Raw genomic sequence first — 25,745 nt, 5'->3', positions numbered from 1 at the left:
GAAGTTCCTGTGTATGTTTCTTGCACAAATGCATGAATGTCAACGTATATTTTCGTTTCCTGCTTTACCAAGTGTGTAGAATCTAGACGCTACCGTGTTTTTACCTCCAAATTGAAGAGTTCAAGTGCTACCATTGGTCAAGAATAATGTATTCGGAATGAGCGTGACTTTAATTAGCCTGGGATCCTGACTCACTGCACGACGAAGTATTAGATTGGGTCAGGATGCCAGGCTAGACTTTAATCTACCGATAGATGGCGCAACATTGTTATCACAAATGTTGGCTTAATCTGCCAAGGGTGGAGAGGAGGGAAGTGGATCGTAACCCTTGGCTAGCGAAGATGGATGACTGAAAGGCCTTCTAAAAATAAATATAAAAGCACATACTTGGACTATTGAAGGATGGTGTTGCAAGCCAGAAATTTAATTAAAAGATATAATTTTGTCGGTTAAAAAAAGCATATTTTATGTTACTAGTAATTAGGTGTCAAACATGATGTCAATTGCTTATAGTTTCATTGAATATCCCGATTTTCTTAGTAGCGGAATACTGTTCACAAAAAAGGTTTTGATTTATGGGTTAATAATCTCTTTGAAAAATCATTTAGCGCCATAATGATTGTGTTGACAGTTATGGAATTTGTGTTTCACAAATGAACACGAATATGTTTCATTTGTCGGGGAAAAAAATCCCGTCTTCCTTTTTTTTTATCAGCGAATGTGTACATGACATATGATTTTAATGGAGAAGGAACATATAACAAACATCTAGAGCACCCGAGTCAACCCTTGTTTCTGTGGGGTTCGTTTTGTTTAACATTACGTTTTATGCCTAGCGTTTTGTGGACTGCTGTTTTTCTTTTTGCATATTCTTAATGGCTATGATGTTGTCTCTCTTTCTTGACTAATGGTTTGCATTTTTAATATTTTCTTACAGGATACTTTATCTGTATAAGTACGAAAAAAGCATCAATTTATATGTATATCTGTGAATTGTACAATAGTTTGCTGAATGCAGGACGAATACTTTTACTCATTATGTCTCATATTCGATCTCAATACAGATAGGGATTAATCTGCATTTAAATTTGGTAAACGCACTTCAATACATTATGGGCATGTTCACCCTTCAAATAGGATTCTATTTCAAAAGAATTATTTAACTTTCTATCTATGCCCAACTGGATTTGTGCCCCCTCACAACAATTATTTAGTTCAAGTCTTAGTACCGTTTCGAAATAAAGTAATTCACAGTGGCGGATCCAGAACTTTTCATAAGGGGGGGGGGGGGGCTGACTGACCTAAGGGGGGCCCGCTCCAGTCATGCTTCAGTGATTCCCTATATAATCAACCAAATTTTTCCCACGAAAGGGGGAGGGGGGGGCCGGGCCCCCCAGGGCCCCCCCCCCCTGGATCCGCCTATGATTCAAAATGAAATCGAGAGGTTTTTATTTTTACTTCAACATTGGCTTTATTGTAGCTCTTCAAAAATACACGCACCACATTCTCGAAATTATTCTCATTCAAAACTCCAATTTTTGACTTTCGAAATCGTCAGGTAATTAACCCATGCACAACAAATTGGAGTCTAATCAAATGTCCGTTGTAATACTGAAACAGGTTTCCAATCAATGCCACCAGATCACAAAAATCTTTAGAATGAGTTATACAAATGATAAACTAAGTGCTCTTGGGGTATTCTGCTGGTCGTGTCGGTCATTATTTTGGGTAGTCTAAATAGCCGGGTAGACCGGTCAACCAGTTTTTGGTGCAAACTATAATAAAATCCCACAGAAAGTCACCAACAACTATTGTAAACGAGAAAAAATGACATTTGATTTAACGACACCAGGATTGCCTTACAAACATTAACCCCAATTGAAAAATGCATCCGATATATATGGAAGATAATTTCTGCTTATATTGTTCACCCTTACGGCATTTAAACCAATTTGATCAAATCGAGTTTAATTTCACTTTCGTAAATTGGCATTGCAATATTAACCTGTTTGAATGTATGTAATTATATTTTGTGACAAAATTGTATTGCAGTAGGAACAGAGGAATCCAGTGATGAGTATGTATACACAAAGAATGGACTTCTGGCAGCATCAGTACCAAATCTAGCTCCATTTTCATCAAAAACCAAAAGACAAGTTATATCAGCTGCTCATTCGCTGCATAATATATCAATACTAAACAACCTGATAGATGACAATGATCATCCTAGGAAGAAAGAAGACATTCCTTTAAAACATTTACCTCGGATTACCATAAGTGATGTTGAAACTGAATTCAACGTATGATAGCAGTATCGTTAGAAATAACTTTATATGTTCTTTCTAGAAGTCATATTGTTATTTGTGTCGTTTGGTTGCTGTCTCCTTGACGTACATCCTACATATCTTTTTTTAATAAGACACAGCATAGTAGCTGTTTTAACGATATCGATCGTGTACAAACAAAAGATCGTATAGTGAATATAAGGATGTATGTGGCAGGAACATATTAATATAAATAAATCAAGAATCAAGCTGGAACAATGTACAAAAAAATAATGAAAACATAGGGACGAATTCATGTGCTCTTAAAATGTAATTTGGAACCTTGTTCGGCACTAGACGAAAACTATAGAATAAAAATCCAACCATGAAGCACGTGCACGTTCAAGGCGACAGGGCGCGGCTTTACAGAAGTAATTGTTTAAAACGCTCCGTATAACCAGAGAACGATTGCTACCATACATAATCGATTGTAAATTTGATTTTTACTATTTATAACATCATTTTATTTGTTATTGATCTTAGCTGTTATGCAAGTAAATAAACTTTAACATTATCAGAGACATTATTTGCTAATATAAAAATAAGGAGTGTGGTATGGTTGCCAATGAGACAACTATCCACTGAAGTTCAAATAAAGTTGATGTAAGCATTTATAGGCAACCGTACGCCCTTCAACAATGAGAAAAACCCATACTGGATAGTCGGCTATAAAAGTCCCCGACATGAAAAATATGAAACAATTCAATTGAGAAAACTAAACGGCCTAATTTATAACAAAACAATTTACGAAAAACAAACATGACAGACGTCAACCAACGATAACCACTGAACTACAGGCTCCTTACTTGGGACAGACACATAAAGAATGTGGCGAGGTTAAACATGTTTGTGAACGCCCAACACCCCTACCCCCTAACCTGGGAAAGTGGTGTAACAGCACAACATAAGAACAAACTATCGATTCAAAGCAACAAAAAAAATCAAATATAAACACAGACCGGACGTGGCAGGGTATTTATTCATCCCTCATCCCTCACAACAAAAAGTACACAAAGTACAGATCTGAGAGTAATCGCAGTACTGACAGCTTCGAAATGGAAAAATACTTAATTCTAAACTCGTTCAAAGGGTATCTACACGTCTCAATCTATAAAATCGATTATCTAAAAATACTACAATCGCTAACATTTTTCACAACAAAAATCGTGGTTACCCTTCTATCTATAAGTGTCATGCCAAAAAATGACTTACATGTCCCCGTCTTTCCACCAACAATACGGTAAGGTCCACGTTTAATGGTCGCACATTTTCCTTAAATTTTGAAACTGGTATCACTTGAAAAACTAACAGTATTATATATTTACTCACATGAAATAAACCGGGATGCGATATTCAGTACGTAGGACGATATTTATCTAAACGCACGCAAGAACACCTTTATCGTTTTAAAAGACCCCATAAATGAGGGTTGTTTAGGGAGGGTATCAATATCCCATATCCCATTAAGTTTTTGTCCCAATATCCCATATTCCTATAATGTTTACCCCAAATATCCCAAAAAATTTTTTTTACAAATATCCCGTATCCCTTAAACCATTTTGAAATATCCTCAAAAATCATTAATTAATTCGACGTAATAAATTGTTCAAATAAGGCTTTAGTGGAATTAGTACTTTTGGAGTGTCCAAAATTTGTTGGAAGTACTTGATAAATTGCATGCTCATATTGGTGATTTCGAATCTGTTTAAAGTTTTCATTTTACCACTTTGCTTCATAATCTTATTCAGAAAAAAAATCACACAGGCATTCAAAAAGTCAGAACTTTTTAAGGTCATTTTTTAGTAACAACAAACAAAAGAACTATGTCAATTGTACCTGCTTTTGATACGATAACTGCCCTTGAATTTTTATTAGATAACATTTCTGTTCGCTATGGAGATTCCGTGTATTGTCAAGTTATCGGAATTCCAATGGGAACTCACTGTGCACCACTTATTGCGGACCTGTTTCTATATTGTTATGAAATACAATTTATGACTAAAATCAGCAAAGACCCATCGAAACAACATCTGATACAAAAATTTAATAACACTTTTAGATATTTGGATGATATATTGGCTCTCAATAATGACGACTTCAGTATGTACACTAAAGAGATTTATCCTGCCGAACTGACTTTAAATAAAGCTGATACTAACAATGAACACTGTCCTTTCCTGGATCTTGATATCTATATCTTTAACGGGGAGCTTAATACCAAAATTCATGATAAAAGAGATGATTTTTCATTTCCTATTGTTAATTATCCATTTTTAGATGGTGAGGTTCCCTTGTCACCATTTTATGGTGTTTATGCATCTCAACTTGTTCGATTCGCTCGTGTATGTAACAATGTATTTGATTTTAACGAAAGAAATCTCTGTATTACTGAGAAATTATTACACCAGGGTTTTCGATATCAGAAACTAGTCAAAACATTTACTAAATTTTATCATCAGTACAAGGACATCATTCGTAAATATAAATCAACATACAGACATCTTATACGTTCAGGTATTTCACATCCAATCTTTTATGGTAATAATCTATACAAAGCACAAAAATGACGGCATTCACTTCAAAAGCTAACCTAACCTTTAAACAGACTTATTCAGAAGGGATATAGTTACGATACTGTTGTCAGGTCATTAAAGATGGCATATTTTGATGTTAATATTGATTCACTCATATGGTCTTTGCATCGGAAATAAACACATTTATTCTAAAACCAGTTGTTGGCATTATACGGGTTATGTTCTTCTCGTATATTTTATGATGGTATGATACTAAACCCCTAACGGGAGGGATTGTGCTTGATTTGAAATATGATGAAGACATAATCTTTAATCAGTTTAATTGAGGTATAGAGCTGGCATGTCAGTAACTGCTAGTAATTATTTGTTAATTTATGTATGATTGTCATTTTGCGTTTCTTTTGTTACCTATTCTGACATCGGACTCGGACTTCTTTTGACCTGAGTTTCACTGTGTGTATTGCTGTGTGATTGTTTATTCTACATTGGCTAGAGGTATAGGGGAGGATTGAGTTCTCAAAAAAACATGTCTAACACCGCCGCATTTTTGCTCCTGTCTCTGGTCTTTGTTAGTCTTGTATGTTTTTTTTAAATTTTAGTTCATTTATATGTTTTTGAGTTTAGTGTGACGTCCATTTTCACTTAACTAGTACACATTTTGTTCAGGGGCCAGCTGAAGCCCGCCTCCGGGTGCGGGATTTTCTCGCTGTGCTGAAGACCCAATGGTGGCCTTCGGCGGTCTTCTGTCCTTTGGTCCGGTTGTTGTCTCTTTGACAAATTCCCCATTTCCATTCTCATTTTTTTTCCCAAACCCATTTTCGTATACAACATTCGTTAATACATGAAAATCAACAAAGCACTAAAATGACTTTTTCTAGTAAATTATTTTTGGCAATTGTATCAAGCGAGATGTAAATATTTCTGTTCTTAACTTTTAAATTCAACATTTTTTTTTCATGTTCAAAATTCAATATCCTTAAAAATGCATCAATATCCCATATCCCATTTATTTTTAGAACAAATATCCCATATCCCTAAAATTAAAATGGCAAATATCCTGTATCCAAATATACCCTATACAAGCCTCATAAATTCAAAAGTATCATTTATCAACACCTTAAGAAGCACAATCATCCTATTAAATATTTAACAGTTCAACCTTTAGAAGTTGTTAATAAGCAGCCTGGGGAATCTCATTCAAAATTTGTACGATCAAGAAAAATAATTGAATTAAATTGGATTAAAAAATTACAGACAGTCTATCCTCTCGGTCTTAATGACAATATCATGAGAATTGGTAATATATCTAGAACAGATTCTGTTAACATTTTGGATATAGTTTCTAAAACAGTTCGTAAACACCGTTCTCATGGGCGTAGAATAAATCGCAATCAAAGAAAATTTCGTAATAACAATACAAATATTTCGGACCTAATTTCTATTTAAAAAAACAACGGTAGACATTATATAAATAACACATAGCTGAGAGGGTGATAGAGCAGATTGTTACCCCGAGAAAACATTGTCAACTGAGGCGAAGAGTGTCAAAAATTCGTTGGAAGTACTTGATAAATTGCATGCTTATATTTGTGATTTTGAATCTGTTCAAAGTTTTGACTTTTCTAACAAAATTCACACACCTGATTAAATGGGCATTTAAAAAGTCGGAATGCGAATATATATGTTCGAACTCTTTTAGGTCATTTTTTAGTAACAACAAACAAAAGAACTATGTCAATTGGACCTGCTTTGATACAATAACTGCCTTTGAATTTTTCCAAGATAACATTTTTGTTCGCTATGGAGATTCCGTATATCGTCAGGTTATCGGAATTCCCATAGGAACTCACTGTGCACCACTTATTGCGGACCTGTTTCTGTATTGTTATGAGTTACAATTTATGACTAAAATCGGTAAAGATCCATCGAAACAACATACGATTCAAAAATTTAAAAACATTTTTAGATATTTAGATGATATATTGGCTCTTAATAATGACGACTTCAGTATGTACACTAAAGAGATTTATCCTGCCGAACTGACTTCAAATAAAGCTAATACTAACAATGAACACTGTCCTTTCCTGGATCTTGATATTTATATCTTTAACGGGAAGCTTAATACCAAAATTCATGATAAAAGAGATGATTTTTCATTTCCTATTGTTAATTATCCATTTTAAGATGGTGAGGTTCCCTTGTCACCATCTAATGGTGTTTATATATCTCAACTTGTTCGATTCGCTCGTATATGCAACAATGTATTTGATTTCAACGAAAGAAATCTCTGTATTACTGAGAAATTATTACACCAGGGTTTTCGATATCACAAACTAGTCAAAACATTTACTAAATTTTATCATCGGTACATGGACATCATTCGTAAATATAAATCAACATGTAGACATCTTATACGTTCAGGTATTTCACATCCAATATTTTATGGTAATATTCTTTACAAAGCACAAAAATGACGGCATTCACCTCAAAAGCTAACCAAACCTTTAAACAGACTTATTCGGAAGGGATATAGTTACGATACTGTTGTCAGGTCATTAAGGATTGCATATTTTGGTATTAATATTGATTCACTCATATGGTCTTTGTATCGGAAATAAACATATTCATTCTAAAACCAGTTGTTGGCATGATACGGGTTATGTTCTTCTCATATTTTTTATGATGGTATGATACTAAACCCCTAACGGGAGGGATTGTACCTGATTTTCATATGATGAAGACATAATCTTTCAATCAGTTTAATTGAGGTCTGGAGCTTGCATGTCAGTAACTGCTAGTAGTCCTTTGTTAATTTATGTATCATTGTCATTTTGCTTAGTTTCTTTTGTTACCTATTCTGACATCGGACTCGGACTTCTTTTAAACTGAGTTTTACTGTGCGTATTGCTATGTGTTTCTTTATCCATACATTGGCTAGAGGTATAGGGGGGAGGGGGGAGATCTCACAAAACTTGTTAAACCCCGCCGCATTCTTGCGCCTGTCCCAAGTCAGGAGCCTCTGGCCTTGGTTAGTCTTGTTTGTTTTTTTTAATTTAATTCCTTTATATGTTTTGGAGTTTAGTGTGACGTCCATTTTCACTGAACCAGTACATAATTTTATTTAGGGGCCAGCTGAGTACCACCTCCGGTTGCAGGATTTCCTCGATGCGTTGAAGACCCAATGGTGGCCTTCGGCTGTTATCTGCTCTTTGGTCGGGTTGTTGTCTCTTTGACATATTCCCCATTTCCATTCTCAATTTTATTAGTGTAAAGACGTCATTAACAGTCAGAGAAAAACATGACATTGTGCAATGTCAAAATAAAGGTATCGACAGATAGTAGTACCGTTAAAGTGCATATGTGTATAACAAAACTATTTAGTATGATTTTAATTTACTGATAACAAATTCAATATTTATACCAATAAAACAATATTCAAAGATCTAATTACAGTGTTGAATTGGTAACCTATTAGAATAAATTTATTTAAAGGATTGATAAGTTTACCCGGATCGTATATAAATTTCCGTGCTCGGTAACAACATCACCGTAAAATTTAGGATGTGCTATTCCGTCTAAAATCATTTTTGTTAACAGGTACAGCCAAAATGAAACGATATTTTATGTTTTTTTAGTGCAGTTTAGGTAATCAATACATATAGTGGTGACTTTCAAATATTCAGAAGAGGCCTTAAGCTGAGCTGTGGTTGTGACATGATTATTTACTATATGTCTCTCTGTGGAGCGTATGGCCTTGAATATAGTTGAATGTATAATTTCATTCTTAAGGACTTCCGTGTAGTATTTACGTCATACCACCACCACATTGTTGGCTGCTTGGTCGGCTGGTACAAACACAAAACGCTTTGCGAGTACTTGAATTTTGGTTTTAATCCTAGAAATGGGCGTATTATTTATTCTTTTATTTATTTCTAAATTAATTTCGAAATGTGAATTGCGAATACCAACAACATTCAGACATTTATTCAAATAGGACTCAAGTGACTTTTTGTCAGATTTCTCCCGTTTACACCATTTTTTACAATAGTATGAAAGATAAAATTGAGAATGGAAATGGGGAATGTGTCAAAGAGACAACAACCCGACCATAGAACAGACAACAGCAGAAGGTCACCAACAGGTCTTCAATGCAGCGAGAAATTCCCGCACCCGGAGGCGTCCTTCAGCTGGCCCTTAAACAAATATATATACTAGTTCAGTGATAATGAACGCCATACTAAACTCCAAATTGTACACAAGAAACTAAAATTAAAAATAATACAAGACTAACAAAGGCTAGAGGCTCCTGACTTGGGACAGGCGCAAAAATGCGGCGGGGTTAAACATGTTTATGAGATCTCAACCCTCCCCTATACCTCTAGCCAATGTAGAAAAGTAAACGCATAACAATACGCACATTAAAATTCAGTTCAAGAGAAGTCCGAGTCTGATGTCAGGAGATGTAACCAAAGAAAATAAACAAAATGACAATAATACATAAATAACAACAGACTACTAGCAGTTAACTGACATGCCAGCTCCAGACTTCAATTAAACTGATTGAAAGATTATGTCTTCATCATATGAATATCAGGCACAATCCTTCCCGTTAGGGGTTTAGTATCATACCATCATAACATATATGAGAAGAACATAACCCGTGTCATGCCAACAACCGAAGAGCATCTTTAATAACCTGACGACACTCTTCCCAATTTATTTGCAACGGGAGACGATATTTTGGTCCTTTTTCGGAAAGTTTTTAACCTTTCGGTCTTAAACGATATTGAAGTTCCCTGTAATTACATGGCCATAGGGATCATATATAAACTTTGATGTTTCACAGTCTCGTGTCGAAGTATTATTTTCTTAACTGACGTCTGATGTAGCTGACGTATAATTAAAAATTAAACTTCTACTGGCCTTTTTTATACGAATAAGAAATTATAGGTGGCTCTATGTTATCAAAATATGGAGGTATAAAGTTTTGAACGGTAGAGTCATGAAAAATACTAGACAAATTAATCAAATCAATATTCTATTAATGTATTTTATGTTTATGAAATACTTTTATGATCTTCAGGTTTGTCAATTTGAGGGAACAGTCTATGGTGACAAAAGGCCGTAATAATTCGTGTACACTCATATTTTGGACTGAAAAACGATACTGTATCACACTCGTTATAAATATTATGTAATTTACTAACTGGGAATTGACCCAGTTTGCATAATGATTGATGTCGACCATTGTTTTTAAATATAGATAAAAAATCATCAAGTGTAAAATTAAAACGATGTTTATTTCGTTGATTACCGTTAATGCGATTGCCATGAGACCTATTATTGCATTGTCTTTTATCAACAATAGTCATGATATCAATAGAGGAAGTTTTAGATATGTTCCCTTGGCCCATGATATTGTCATTTAGACCTAGGGGATACACTGTCTGTAGTCGTTTAATCCAAGAAAGTTCGCAAAGTTTACGGGAATCTTCAAACTGTATATGTGATTGTCCTGGTTGTTTCTGGACGGTTTGAAATGATTGGAATTTTATAATTTTGATATTGTGTTTGTGTTTTTCTAAATGCTGGTAAATTAAACTTTTGAATTTCTTAAGTCTGCGGAAGCGATGTAGATGTTCTTGTGCTCGTTTGAAAAATTCACGTCCAGTTTGCCCTACATATTGAATACTACATTTCGGTTTTGTTAATGTTACAAGATATATGAGGCTTTGGGTTTTTCAAGTAATGTCATATGAAAAGGAAAGAGAAATAGTTCTTTCGTTCACTGATGACCGAACAGTATTATCTAGAGATAATCTGGAGCAAGTGTAAATGTTTGGGCACGCACACACTCATTCTACTGACTCAATCAAGAATTGTCTGTAGTTCTCATCAAATTTTCCATCAATAAAGGCAGACATGTCGGTAGCAACAGCAAAATTATTATAGAAATTCGTAGTACAGGTTTTTAGAAAAATCTCGATTTGAAGGGTAATTTACTTAAGTGTTTTGACAACTATTACGTTTTTAAATCTTGATAATTCATTTTCGGCCAGGCGTTTGTTATCCAGTGTTTATCGTTGGTTGTTGTCTGTCTGCCCTAACAGTTTATCGTTTATTGGTGTAGTATTATCAGGGCTTTGGTTTTCTCTTTTGAATTGTCTTCTCGGGGCCTTTTATAGCTAACTATACGACATGCGTTTGCTTTAGGTTGAAATTCGTAACGATGACCTGTTATTGTTCACATCTTTGTCCTTTGACCTTTGATATTCAACGAATAGTTGTATCATTAACAACTATACTATTTCTTAATCTCAATTTAAAAGGTTTTGTAAAAAAAAAAAATCTTAAAAAAGTCAAATTTAAATCAACATTAAAATAGAAGTTCCAAATGTTCTAGTTGCATGCAAAGTTTTTGTAAAATCCAAAATATTGCCATGTCACCTCTTACTTTGAGTCGGATATTTACGAGTTGATTAAAAATAAAGTGTTAAAAACGAATGCATTGGTTTCTAAAACAAATTTTCTCATGAAAACAATAGAAAAAGTACACTAAATGTCAGATAATTATCTTTGAACTACATCGTCTTTTGTCTCTGTAAACCATCGTAGATGTGTGGCAATGGTAGTAGGTCTTGTATACCAGTCGCATTGTATGTTTTTTCGTGTAGTCGTAATTTAATGTGGCTCACATGTCGAGCAAGTTGAAATCCTGCTTCTGGTGGTTTTACTTTGTGAGTGGTACGAGTAAGATTAACCCTGCTAGGACTTTTACGTACGAAAATATCACCAAACGATTTTATGTCAACAAAAAAAGAATTCATAGCCGGACTGAGTCTGAATTCAAAGTCAGTTTGTTTTATTGATTCGTCGTTATAGAAATGGCCTACGAATTTTTCTTCCTCGCTGATTTTTTGCTCGATCCGTTTTCCCATCAAGAACGCTTCGACGTCTGTTTCAATAGTTTTGGCCTTTATGATAGTATTCTGGAGTTCCTTTATGCCTTGTTTTCGGTGGTCTATATTTTTCAACAAATAATCCGTTTCATTTTTGTGCTTTCTGTACGTATCATTCAGTTGGCCAATTATTTCTTTTTCAATATGATCTAAGTGTTCATTCATTTTCTTCCGCATACTGTGCATTTCCTTTTCAATATTGTTTTTTTGTAACAACAGCTTTGTTAAATTTTCTTCCCTGTCTGTTTTGATTTTTTCGATATTGTCTAAAACAGTTTCTACTGTTTGGTGGATGTCTTCTAAATTGACGCATGCTTGGTGAGATTTGACGGCATTTTCTGTCACTGTTACAACGTTACAGACTTTATGCATAGTTGTTGCACAAATTATACATGCTGGTTCTTTATGCGTATGGCAATAGAAGTGCAGTGATTCCCTATGAAATGAACATGGTTGACCAAAGGTTGTTGCCGATTGATCCTTTGAGAGTTTTTTTCCCCTAACTACTTTCTCTCGAACTGAACGAGAGCCAAGAGATTTCGAGAGTCGTTGATATCTTTTATATTCTAACAACAATTTCCCATTAATCGATGGTAAGCCGTCAGTATAAGGTCTTCTTTGAGACATTGGTGTATTTACCTGTTAAACAATATATTGAAAATAAATAAAAATAAGTTATTTTGAATTTTAATACACTCAACAAAACTGCTCACTTTACAAAAGTCATTAATTGTATAAATTGGCAAAGTACATAAAATTTGTGTCGTTCAATTTTTAGCATAAGGATGATCACTTAACATATTTTAATCCTTTATTTGTTTTAAGTATGTAGGTTCCAAATGCAGAATATGCAGGTTTCACTTATTTTATACTTTGCTGTCATAGTGGTTTAAAATGTGTTTTTCTCTGTGTGAGTGATGCTTTTGTCTAGATTTCAGCAGAAAGAGAAGATGACAGAGATTATACACAGTATACGTTTACCCCAGACTAATTCGGAGCTCATGCACAGAACACATGTAACCTGGACTTATTCTGAGCTCAAACACAAAACACGTTTGATCCAGACTCATTCGGAGCTCATGCACAGAACACATGTAACCTGGACTTATTCTGAGTTAAACACAGAACACTTTTGATCCAAACTCATTCGGAGCTCATGCACAGAACACGAGTAACCTGGACTTATTCTGAGCTTAAACACAGAACACTTTTGATCCAGACTCATTCGGAGTTCATGCACAGAACACGTGTAACCTGGACTTATTCTGAGCTTAAACACAGAACACTTTTAATCCACTCATTCGGACCTCATGCACAGAACACGTGAAACCTGTACTTATTCTGAGCTTAAACACATAACACTTTTGATCCAGACTCATTCGGAGCTCATGCACTGAACACGTGTAACCTTGACTTATTCTGAGCTTAAACACAGAACACTTTTGATCCAGACTCATTTTGAGCTCATGCACAGAACACATGTAACCTGGACTTATTCTGAGCTTAAACACAGAACACGTTTGATCCAGACTCATTCGGAGCTCATGCACAGAACACGTGTAACCTGGACTTATGCTGAGCTTAAACACAGAACACTTTTGATCCAGACTCATTCGGAGCTCATGCACAGAATACGTGTAACCTGGACGTATTCTGAGCTTAAACACAGGACACTTTTGATCCAAACTCATTCGGAGCTCATGCACAGAACACGTGTAACCTGGACTTATTCTGAGCTTAAACACAGAACACTTTTGATCCAGACTCATTCAGAGCTCATGCACAGAACACGTGTAACGTGGACTTATTCTGAGCTTAAACACAGATCATTTTTGATCCAGACTCATTCGGAGATCATGCACAGGTAACCTGGACTTATTCTGAGCTTAAACACAGAACACGTTTGATCCAGACTCATTCGGAGATCATGCACAGAACACGTATAACCTGGACTTATTCTGGGCTTTAACATGGAACACTTTTGATCCCGACTTATTTAGAGCTCATGCACAGAACACGTGTAACATGGACTTATTCTGGGCTTAAACACAGAACACGTTTGATCCAGACTCATTCTGAGCTCATGCACAGAACACGTGTAAACTGGATTTATTCTGGGCTTAAACACGGAACACTTTTGATCCACTCATTCGGACCTCATGCATAGAACACGTGTAACCTGGACTTATTCTAAGCTTAAACACAGAACACGTTTGATCCAAACTCATTAGGAGCTCATGCATAGAACACGTGTAACCTGCACTTATTCTGGGCTTAAACACAGAACACTTTTGATCCAGACTCATTCGGAGCTCATGCACAGAACACGTGTAACGTGGACTTATTCTGAGCTTAAACCCAGATCACTTTTGACCCAGACTCATTCGGAGCTCATGCACAGAACACGGTTAACCTGGACTTATTCTGCGCTTAAACACAGAACACTTTTGATCCAGACTCATTCGGAGATCATGCATAGAACACGTGTAACCTAGACTTATTCTGAGCTTAAACACAGAACACGTTTGATCCAGACTAATTCGGAGATCATGCACAGAACACGTGTAACCTGGACTTATTCTGAGCTTAAACACAGATCACTTTTGATCCGGACTCATTCGGAGCTCATGCACAGAACACGGTTAACCTGGACTTATTCTGAGCTAAAACACAGAACACTTTTGATCCAGACTCATTCGGAGCTCATGCACAGAACACGGTTAACCTGAACTTATTCTGAGCTTAAACACAGAACACTTTTGATCCAGTCTCATTCGGAGATCATGCATAGAACACGTGTAACCTGGATTTATTCTGAGCTTAAACACAGAACACGTTTGATCCAGACTCATTCGGAGATCATGCACAGAACACGTGTTACCTGGACTTATTCTCAGCTTAAACACAGAACACGTTTGATCCAGACTCATTCAGAGATCATACACAGAACACGTGTAACCTGCACTTATTCTGAGCTTAAACACGGAACACTTTTGATCCAGACTCATTCGGAGATCATGCACAGAACACGTGTAACTATGACTTATTCTGGGCTTTAACATGGAACACTTTTGATCCCGACTCATTTAGAGCTCATGCACAGAACACTTGTAACATGGACTTATTCTGGGCTTAAACACAGAACACGTTTGATCCAGACTCATTCGGAGCTCATGCACAGAACACGTGTAACCTGGACTTATTCTGAGCTTTAACACAGAACAGTTTTGATCCAGACTCATTCGGAGTTCATGCACAGAACACGTGTAACCTGGACTTATTCTGATCTTAAACACAGAACACGTTTGATCCAGACTCATTCGGAGATAATGCACAGAACACGTGTTACCTGGACTTATGCTAAGCTTAAACACAGAACACTTTTGATCCAGACTCATTCGGAGCTCATGCACAGAATACGTGTAACCTGGACGTATTCTGAGCTTAAACACAGAACACTTTTGATCCAAACTCATTCGGAGCTCATGCACAGAACACGTGTAACCTGGACTTATTCTGAGCTTAAACACAGAACACTTTTGATCCAGACTCATTTGGAGATCATGCACAGGTAACCTGGACTTATTCTGAGCTTAAACACAGAACACGTTTGATCCAGACTCATTCGGAGATCATGCACAGAACACGTGTAACCTGGACTTATTCTGGGCTTTAACATGGAACACTTTTGATCCCGACTCATTTAGAGCTCATGCACAGAACACGTGTAACATGGACTTATTCTGGGCTTAAACACAGAACACGTTTGAGCCAGACTCATTCGGAGCTCATGCACAGAACACGTGTAAACTGGATTTATTCTGGGCTTAAACACGGAACACGTTTGACCCAGACTGATTCGTAGATCATGCACAGAACACGTGTAACCTGGACTTATTCTGAGCTTAAACACAGATCATGTTTAACCCAGACTTATTTGGTGATCATACACAGTATACGTGTAACATGGACTAATTCGAAGCTTATAGAATAGAGAATAGAAACGGGGAATGTGTCAAAGAAACAACAAGTTGACCATTGGGTCTTTAACGCACAGAAAATCCCTTACCTGGAGGCGGGTTTCAGCTGGCCACTAATCTCCGAAACATATCAATGAACCAAATTAATAAACAAAAACACAGTTATGCGTATGCACAGTACACTTTTAACCCAGACTTATTCAGAGCTTATGCACAGTACATGTTTAACCGAGACTCATTCGGTGATTATACACAATACACGTTTAATCTAGACTGATTTTGTTATTATACACAGTAGACGTTTAACCCAGACTCATTCGGAGCTCATGCACAAACCACGTGTAACCCAGACTCATTCGGAGCTTAAACACAGTACACTCTTAACCCGGACTTAATCGGAGCTTATATATATACAGTACACGTTTAACCCGGTCTCATTCGGAGCTCATGCACATACACGTATCACCCAGACTCAATTCAGACATATACACAGTACAAGTTTTAAAAGTTAGAAAGTTTTCGATTACTTCATTTTCTCCTTTGTTATGAAAAAACGACATGCCCCATTGATCCTCTCGAAATATAGAAACAACCTGGCTTAAGGGACTGGTTATTTGTAACATGAAGGAGAGTGGGAGGAAATTAGGGGGCCTTTTCCGTTATGACCTGGAGATATGGAGCCAGACAACTCACACCCAATGCTTCCCCTTACAATAATAAAAAATATAATTTTTTAGGTAGGAAATACATCAATTTTTTTTCGCCTCGCTCCGCTCGGCCCAATTGTTAAGATAAAATCCTAATTTTCAACATGTCTTTCCAGGATAATATGTATGATAATTTACTTACTTCTTTAATGAGGGATAGGGACAATCACTGTGCTGAAATTGAACGAAGGATCATATCTAAATGAAGTTCCCTGAAGTCAAACAATTTCCCATCTTGAATACTTTATTTCCACTACTAATACACCATTTTATTGAATGATAATAATGTAAAAATAGAGAGAAATTGGAGGGGGGTTGACATTTTCATATCTTTGGAAGGTTTACATTCACAAAGGTGGGGATTTGAAAAAAATAAGAGAAAATCAGATGTTTCCTCCCATCCCTCCAATGAAAGAAAATAACCAGTCCCTAATGCAATAATTGACAGTTGCATAGCTTGACATTTATTTCTAGTTGTGGCTCCAAGACAACAGTAAAGACCCGTAGAATATAATGCTCTAGTCACAATGCAAATTTTTTATAAGTTAGAGCATGTATTGTTTGTGATAAAATACGCCCTCTGGTCATAGCTTTTATCATGAAAGGTTTCTATTAAAATTATGAAAAGAGTAAATATTTTCTTAATCAACATATATATCTAAAACATCGTGCTACTGTATGTACACGAAGAATGCCCCCCCCCCCCCCCCCCCCACAAAAGATCATTTCAACAATGGAGTAATGGTGTCTATCTGCATATGAAACTGAAGAAATTAATGTAAACACGCCGCTTTTTATTTCATGCAATTAACCTGAAAATAAGTCCTCAGCAAAATATGTTTCCAGTGATTGTTGTCTTTATTCTATACCCTCATAACTATTATTTGTTTTAAGTTACATGTGTAAGCATGCATCTAGCCGTTATTTTACTCTTTTTATTTGTTTTACATTTATTCCAGTTATTTAAAGCTCTCTACACGGTATTGTTTTTGCTCATTGTTGAAGGCCATACGCTTTGATCTTTGGTGAATAGTTATCTCTTTTTTAATCATTACAATCTCCTTGTTTCCTTATTCAATATATATTTTCTATACTGATAATGTGATGTTAATATGCTCTTTGAAACATTAATCCTTAAACATTTCTACAAATGAATGAATAAATATAATTGTCCATAGATTACTCTTCCGTGGACTCTTGATTTTAGAGCATCATTGTCTTCACGAAAGTTTTCGCACAAACTGATAACTAGTGTTCGCACGTCAGTTCAAAATGCATATGCTATCATTGTTATTATCTCGGTTTTGGCAACAAGAAGTTTGAAAATCAGACCAAAAATGAAAATCTTAACATACTGTAAACTTGTTGATATTGAGATTTAGAAAAGTATTTTATCTTTCCTCATCTATGGCTAAAAATATCAAATAACTGTCTTCATTTTCACGGTAATGTTGTTGATAAAGCCCTTAAAATTAGATACAATTCTTGTAAACCCAATGATCCTTTGAATAAACTTATTCTTAAAGGGTATCAATTTAACAATGGTTGTCGTTGGTTGCTGTTTGTCATATTCATTTTTCGATTATTGTTTTTCGTTGTTAATTTCGTTTGATTTATTTCACGTTTTGTCATGTCGGAGCCTTTATAACTGACTATAAGGTATGGGTTTTGCTCATTGTTGAAGGCCTTACTGTTACCTATAGTTGCTTCAATCCACATTATTGGACTCTGTTGGAAAGTTGTCTCATTGACAATCTTACAACATCTCCTTATATAAGTGTTACCTTATGTTCAATATAAAATGTTTCTCTTTTTACGTCAATAAAATAGTTTGTCAAGACAATATGGTAAAATAAATTGTATTCAGTCTTTTGTGAATGAATACCTGCAATATAACTTTTTTTTGGTCGTTGACAGCATTGAAATTGTAGGACTAGTTAATTGATTGATTGGTGTTAAATGCTACTTTCAGCACTATTTTGCTATTTCATGGCGGTCAGTTTTTATTGGTGGAAGAAGCAGACCTTCGGTAAGAAAACTGACAATCCTAGTCACTCAAGATTGGAGTCGAGCGCACCTGCCACGTGCGGAATTCGAACTCACAACCTCAGTGTTGACAGGCTAGTGATACAGTAGTTTTTTTTGTTATCCTGATATTTATAAATCCAATATTATTTACAACAAATTTTATATATTATCACAAAAAAATCCTAAATTTGTTGCATTTGCCGATGGATTCCATTCATGATAAAAAAAAAACATGAGTTTCAATGTCCCCCGCGTTTCACATATTTTATCTGTTCTGTCCAAAGGCAATAACTAAACTTTTTAAAATCATAATAGAGAAATGAAGACTTAAGTCACTTTCCGATATATTTAATATTTCCAAGGGAAACTCATTAAAAATATTTTATCAGCACTTATTTTCGAAATGGTCCACGACATACCTTTTTGATATGAATTTGATGTCAATATTTCTGAATTAAATCACTAACATAATTATATAAACTTCCCGCAAACCTTTCACACAAAAGACTAATAACTTGTTTATATTGCCGACATTTTATTACATCTCGCATAGTTAATCATCAGTTCAATTGCTTCCTTTGCCTTATCCGTATTAAAATCCGTTTCTGTTATTTCATCAAAATCCTTTAAAAGTAAATAATAGTGTTCATATCGTCCGTCACGTTTATCGGTTTTCTATTATAAGGTTCATTTATATCAGTGATCTTTCCGATTAACACATCACCGCTAATACGACTTCTTTTACAAACAATTTTGTCGTATTCTTCATGTTTCGACTAAGACCACTCGGCCACCGAGGCTTTATGAATAGTTAAGAAAGAGTCTGTAAGTTATGATGAGAAAAACATATCATCAGCAGGACAATTTCGTAAAGTAAGTGACCTACCTAATAATAATTTCTTCAATCTCTTTATCAAACAGTACGTCACAAAATAACTAATATGAAGGACTCAGAACTTCTTATAGTTATTCCAAATATTCTAGTTAAATGATATTATTCTTTTTAGGGTTGTTTCAATATCAATTACAATTGACTACGCCGTCAATGGTGAATATATAAATAATCATCCTATCTTAAACTGTAAAACGAGACACCTTAACAATTACAAGTTTAAGCTTTTCATTTTCTTTTTTCAGCTTCGTTAAACCTTTTTACAAGAAGACTTGCACCGTTTAGTCCATTGTCTTTTTATTCATTTACTAAAGTTTAATAACTTTATTTCAAGCACAAAAAAAAAATGAGATCATTGCAATTATACCTTTTTATTAGCTCACCTGGCCTTAAAGGCATTATCCTGAAAACTACAACAGATAGAGAAAAATGTTAAACAGTCAACCTGAACAAAACAATAAGATCTACAAATCTGTCAACATGGACGAATTGTCAATTGACCCACTATAGGAGTTATTGACCTTTGAAGACTATTTTTACCTATTTGTTACAGAAACTAGTATAATAGATGGAGAGAAATTTTAAAAAGCAAAAGTGTTCAGCAAAATAAGATCTACATATAAGTCAGCATGGACTAATGGTTAATTGACCCCTTTGTTTTGACCCCTTTGTTAAAGGAGTTATTGGCCTGAAAATACTAGTTTTGCCTATTTTGCATTTTTTTGGTAGAAACTATAATGGATAGAGTAGAATTGTGAACAGCAAATGTTTTCAGCAAAATAAGATCTACAAATAAGTGAAATTAACCGAAACTGTCAATTGACCGCTTACAGGAGTTATTGCCCTTGGAAGATGTTATTTTTATATTTTTGTTGAAATCATTATAGATAGAGAGAAATTGTGTAAAGAGCAAAGATTTTAAGCACAATAAGATCTACAAACAAGTCAACATGGCTGAAATTGTCAAGTGACTCCTTTTAGGAGTTATTGCCCTTGATAGATGATTCTTTTTCTGTTTGTGCAGTTAATTTTGCTCACATTAACATAGATAGTGAGAAACAGTTAAAAAGCAAAACTTTTCAGAACAATCAGATCTACAAATCTGTCAACATGGCCGAAACTGTCAACAGACTCCTTATAGATGATATTTCCCCCTGAATGTTTTGCACTATTGGAGTTAGTGAGAACCTTTAAAAAGTTAAACTTAATGAGAACCTTTAAAAAGTAAAACTAATCAGCAAAATAAGATCTGCAAGTAGGTCAACATGGCCAATTTGTCACACTAGTAAAAGGATGTATTGCCTTTGAACTGCTTGCAATAAAGGGAAAAAAGAAATATTAAAACGGCGTGTTTTTTACTAGGTGAGCGATTCAGGCTCTTGTGAGCCTCTTGTTGGCAAAACGACACATTTTTATGCAGCTTAAGATTTGTTAAATTGAAGTTGATTATCTTTTCAAGTTATTATCAATATGCAGTTAATTATCAAACTTATGTAAAAATAAGTTGTTTTCTTTAAAAAAAAAGAAAAGCAATACGTGAACCCGAGACAACTGACTGGTCACCAAATATTTTTTGCTGAATTTATTTTTGCTTTTGATTTGAAATAATTGACTATTAATAGAATAAGGTAATGGAATATTAAAACACCTTTATTGAAAATGTGTTATTGTGTGTAGATTTTGTTTTGAATACCCGAACATGCACTTAAAAGAACCAATAGTATTGTCTATTGTATTGTCTATTGTCAAAAGAACCAATCTATAAAAAGTTTATATTTGGTAAAAATCAATAAACTCATCATGGACACGTGGTCCGGATTATAGTTTTGTACGCCAGACTCATCAGTGACGCTCGAATAAAAAAAAATTAAAAAGGGCCAAATATAGAATAAAGTTTAGGAGCATTGAGGGCCCCAAATTCCGAAAGGTTTTGCCAAATACAGCTAAGGTTATCTATTCTCCGGGTTATCCTTAGTATTTGGAAAATTTCAAAGTTTATAATAGGACAGTCACTCAACAAAAAAGAAAAGATTAGAAAAACAACTAGATGTCAGAGTACCTCATCAATGATGAGCATGCTTCAAAATCACATGTCAAGCTCTAACTACCGTGTCCTAGATTTAATAATAATTAGATAAGAAATGCAAAAAATCACCTACCACGAGTGAAATCAATGTTTACGCATGCACGTAGTTTTCTTTCGCAAGAAATAGTAAATGGCAAGCATACGTACTGATTTTCTGAATAAGAATATGCATTTGCGTCATCACGTATATTTATTATAGGTTCAAATCTAATGTTAGTTGAATTCGGATGTCAAACTGCCTACCCCAAGTGGTTTGACTCCGAATTCATTGCCATTCAATCCGGAATTTGTGTCAACGCAAACCGATATAGTTTTCAAACCAGATTTTAAATCCGATTTTGTTGTGCGTGTCGTGTGAACAACTTGAAGGTTTAATAATAATAGTAATATTATGTAAATTAACGGCAAGACGTTTGTAGTGTAGCTGATCAACACAATGCATACAATTTTCAAAATCGCACAATCATTACAAAGATTAAGATGCTATAAGGTTGAACTATTAAAAATAAAATACGAACTAAAATTTGAATAACATACATTCCTAGCTGTTAATAAATCTTTTCCAGAAATTTAGAATATACGATCAATAAACACAAACGTCAAGTATTTACTAATGGCATTTTTTTTTTAAACTCAATCTCTTCTTCAAGTCTATTAGTAACGTTCTATTTTATTTTTATACAAAATATAAGCAGAGACTTCTACAACGTAAACGGCAGAAAATTAGTAACGTATACGTAGTAATTATGATTATTGTAAAATATTAATTATGTTTTTTTGTGAAATGCAAAGATTCAAAATTTTTGTGAATTATAACCATACGACTATTTTCTTTTTATTCCCTACAGTTTAAACATTAGATACTAATTTATTTGTGTTCATTCCTGATAATTGGTACTCATATGTTGCATTTGATTTTCATAAATGTATTCACTGTTAAAACCCGCGAAATGGTAATATAACATTAATTTATTAATTATATTCTATTAATGATAAATTTAGTTTCAGTTTAAACTTTTATAATTTTAATGAATATTCCCTTGGTCTGTTTGTATCTATTAATGAAAATAACTATTTTAGACAGAATATCGTTTTGTTTAATTATCTTTCTGTTTTCCGACCTAAGCGATAAATATTTTTAACAGTAATATCGTTTTGTTTATTTTCTTCTTGCTTTCCGACATTTGCTCAGGCTATGATGGAATAACAAATATGACATGTTAAACGTTCAGAAATAATCAGTTTATTCTGGGACATAATTTAATGTCAGTATATTATTCCCATGTTTATTGTCACAATGCCATAAGACGTTGTATTAAATACTACCAGAAGTCCATTACTAGACTTCTGATACTACACAAACAACGCGTACAGGGATCGTCTCAAAACATAAAATATATAATTGCAATATCATTATACTTCATATTTAATATACTTTCAAATAAAAACGCATACGTTCTGTCAAAAGCAAATAGGTTGGAATATATAAATGGCTTTCTTACTGCAATCTATTCTTTAAGTTTTTACTTTCCGATCTACAAATGAACTTTAATTTGATTGTCGAAATATAATACAATGTCACGTGGTCACACATCAATAGAGGGACCGTATCAGAGACATAGATAACTACCTGTATAAATGATCGAAAATTTTTGAGACGTTCCGAGAATCTTGTTTCCGAGGATATCGAATGGCCCATAGAAGTTTCCAAAACTCACCAATATATAGGCGTTAACCCCTCAGGGGGTTCAAACAATAATCATCATCCAATCAAAAAAGAATTGAATTAATATATTTATAGATTACGACATAGTCATCACCAGATTCCCCTATCGGACTGAGAGCTTAAGCCGAGGTCCGGTATCGGTCAAGGGATAATACGAGGACCGATATAGAAAATGTAATTCTGTGATCTACTCATAGGATATTTTAGCATATGCAATTGGATAGGAAAAATAGAACGATACATTATTTACAAAGGTACTTGGGGCATTGCCCCCTTTTTTCTTTGTTTTTTTTGTGTTTAATTTATTTGAGTAAATAATCTTTAAAATTTTAACTTAAAATTTACTTATTTCATATATTCTTGCTCTTTTCCATAAGATAATCCAATAACAAAAGTTTATATATGCCAAGAATAAGGGATAGCATATTTAAACTACTGTTATAGTAATATCGTCTGAATAAGAACGAGAACATATGAAAAGAGAGAAAATATGTTTAATATTAAAAAAAAAGGGGGGTTGTATATATTGCAATCATGTGACAATTAAGGCACCATCTAGAGCCGAAGCAGCTTTCGTAAATAGGAAGGGATACCACAGTATAAATGTATAGACTGTTAGTAATTATTACCGTATCACCATGGTGATACGGTCTGATTAGTCAGAGGCTGGACGTCTGGAATGTGGTTAATCTGTTAACGGTATCTCATTGGTTATAAATAACATTAAATGGCTGCATCTCAGCTGCTTCCGGGCTGTGTCTGGGGGAAGTGAAGGAAATCTTTACGTGTGATTGGCTATTATTGAGTTGAATGCATTATATATGTCAACGCGTCCGTAACTGGGGTCGGATAAAAATCATGATAGTAGGTCATCGGAAGAAACAATAATGAAGTGTTCAATTGCTATCATAGTTTAAGCCAAATTTAGTTCACGAAGCAATGTCAATTTGAGCAAATAATATCATTCTGTGATGATGAAATTTATGTTATCTTGAAATTTTGTTGCAATTTTGGTACAAAGGTGTGTATGGATTATTAATGTTCTTTCAAAAACAAAACAATAATACATCTAATCTTCACTTTATAGTGCGTATTGAAACATATTTTGCTATATTTCTTCATAAATTATAATTTTAAATAGTAAATACACAAAACGTGTGCTCTATGATTAAAAATGTTATCCTCATATTTTTCATTGCTTGAACATATTGATTAGAAAATATTCACGGAATTTACCGTATTGATACGAAGATGTCCTTTCGTTTCCCTGCGCATTCACCGCTTCATTGATTTCTGATGTAAACAAAACAGACAATTGCCGATAAACAGGTGATAAACAAACAAGGTGAGTAATATGGTTGCGTATGTGCAAGGAAGCAAACACCAAGCATCACGGTTTAGTTATGGGCAAGGGTTTCAGTGCACTATAGTTTGTTTAATGACCCCTCTAGCTGGACGTCTACGACTATACAAAATGTATATAGATAGATGAAATTAAAAAAGGCAGCAATGAGCAATTTGAATTAATTTGCCAGAAAACCCAAGATACTTGCAACACAGCGAGGTCCCAAATGATGTTCGCATGTGGGTTAGACAGTTTAATGTACTCGTACATGATGATTTATTCTTTGGAGTCGTTGTACACCCCAGGCGGATCCAAAAAAAGGGGGGGGGGGGGGGGGGGGGGGCTCCCCTTGGTTGATTATATAGCCATTATAGGCCCCCTCTTTATGAAAAGTTGTGGATCTGCCACTGTACACAGTGGCGCTCAGCAGTCATTGTTAATTGATATATCAACAGCACTGAGAAATGCATTTGATATATATAAATCCAATTCTAATTTGTTCACATTACAATGTATCAGGTCTTACAATAAGTATATTTCGTCGTGATGATAATTACTATTTGCTTTGATTCACATGCTCGAGATAATCAAGGTTTCCCATTTTCGGATGGTGCCGCTATTTTGCTAACCTTTTCAAATCTGAATGAGCTAATACTATATGTATAATCATCAATATACAATGGTGCTGAGTTTAATTTATCGGCTGTATTTGTATAAGTACACATGTATTAGTAATATGTGATATTAGCAGATCGAACTGACTATGTAAAGGCTCTAGTTTATGACTTGGATGCGTTAACAATGATGGTGGTTGATAAGGAAATCCAGATTCAGGATGTTAATCCCAAACCGAACAGGTATTTTACGTATATACATGTATATTAGAGTTCATCCTCCTGAACATAGTACCCATATATAATAACCATACACCTAATCACTTTATGGAATTCCCTCCCAGCTGACCTGAGAATCTGTCCCGCTTCAACCTTTGACATCATACTACAATCACTTTTCCATTGTGGCGTCAGATATTTTGTATTATGACGTCAAAACTTTACGTGAACCTTTGTGATGGCCTGTTATTGCAGACAAATAGCAATTATAATTAAGTAGGATTCAAGGCAATCTTTAGTAAAACAACTCTAATGAAATATTCTTATATAT

General features: G+C 34.7%; 2 protein-coding genes across 2 annotated transcripts in view; one reads left to right on the top strand and one right to left on the bottom strand.

Annotated features, from left to right (window-relative positions):
* LOC127729762 (metabotropic glutamate receptor 4-like) overlaps nucleotides 1–2,838 on the top strand; it is a 30,877-nt gene extending 28,039 nt beyond the window's left edge. Inside the window, exon 10 of the mRNA XM_052237680.1 lies at nucleotides 2,053–2,838. Within this exon, the coding sequence (XP_052093640.1) occupies nucleotides 2,053–2,306 (254 nt within the window). The 3' untranslated portion in view covers nucleotides 2,307–2,838. The remainder of the gene's footprint in view (nucleotides 1–2,052) is intronic.
* A 7,301-nt stretch (nucleotides 2,839–10,139) lies between these two features.
* LOC127729688 (uncharacterized) lies at nucleotides 10,140–19,566 on the bottom strand. The gene is made up of 2 exons (XM_052237563.1): nucleotides 19,419–19,566; nucleotides 10,140–12,456 (listed from the first exon to the last, which is right to left on the bottom strand). The coding sequence occupies exon 2, from the start codon at nucleotides 12,442–12,444 to the stop codon at nucleotides 11,440–11,442; it is 1,005 nt and encodes a 334-aa protein (XP_052093523.1). The 5' UTR covers nucleotides 12,445–12,456; nucleotides 19,419–19,566; the 3' UTR covers nucleotides 10,140–11,439.
* Nucleotides 19,567–25,745: the final 6,179 nt, after the last annotated feature.

The sequence above is a fragment of the Mytilus californianus genome, unplaced genomic scaffold (genome assembly GCF_021869535.1).
Source record: "Mytilus californianus isolate M0D057914Y unplaced genomic scaffold, xbMytCali1.0.p SCAF_1, whole genome shotgun sequence".
Taxonomy (NCBI): Eukaryota; Metazoa; Mollusca; class Bivalvia; order Mytilida; family Mytilidae; genus Mytilus; species Mytilus californianus.
The sequence above is the reverse complement of the archived record's forward strand: the minus strand, read 5'-3'. Positions and strand labels throughout refer to the sequence as shown.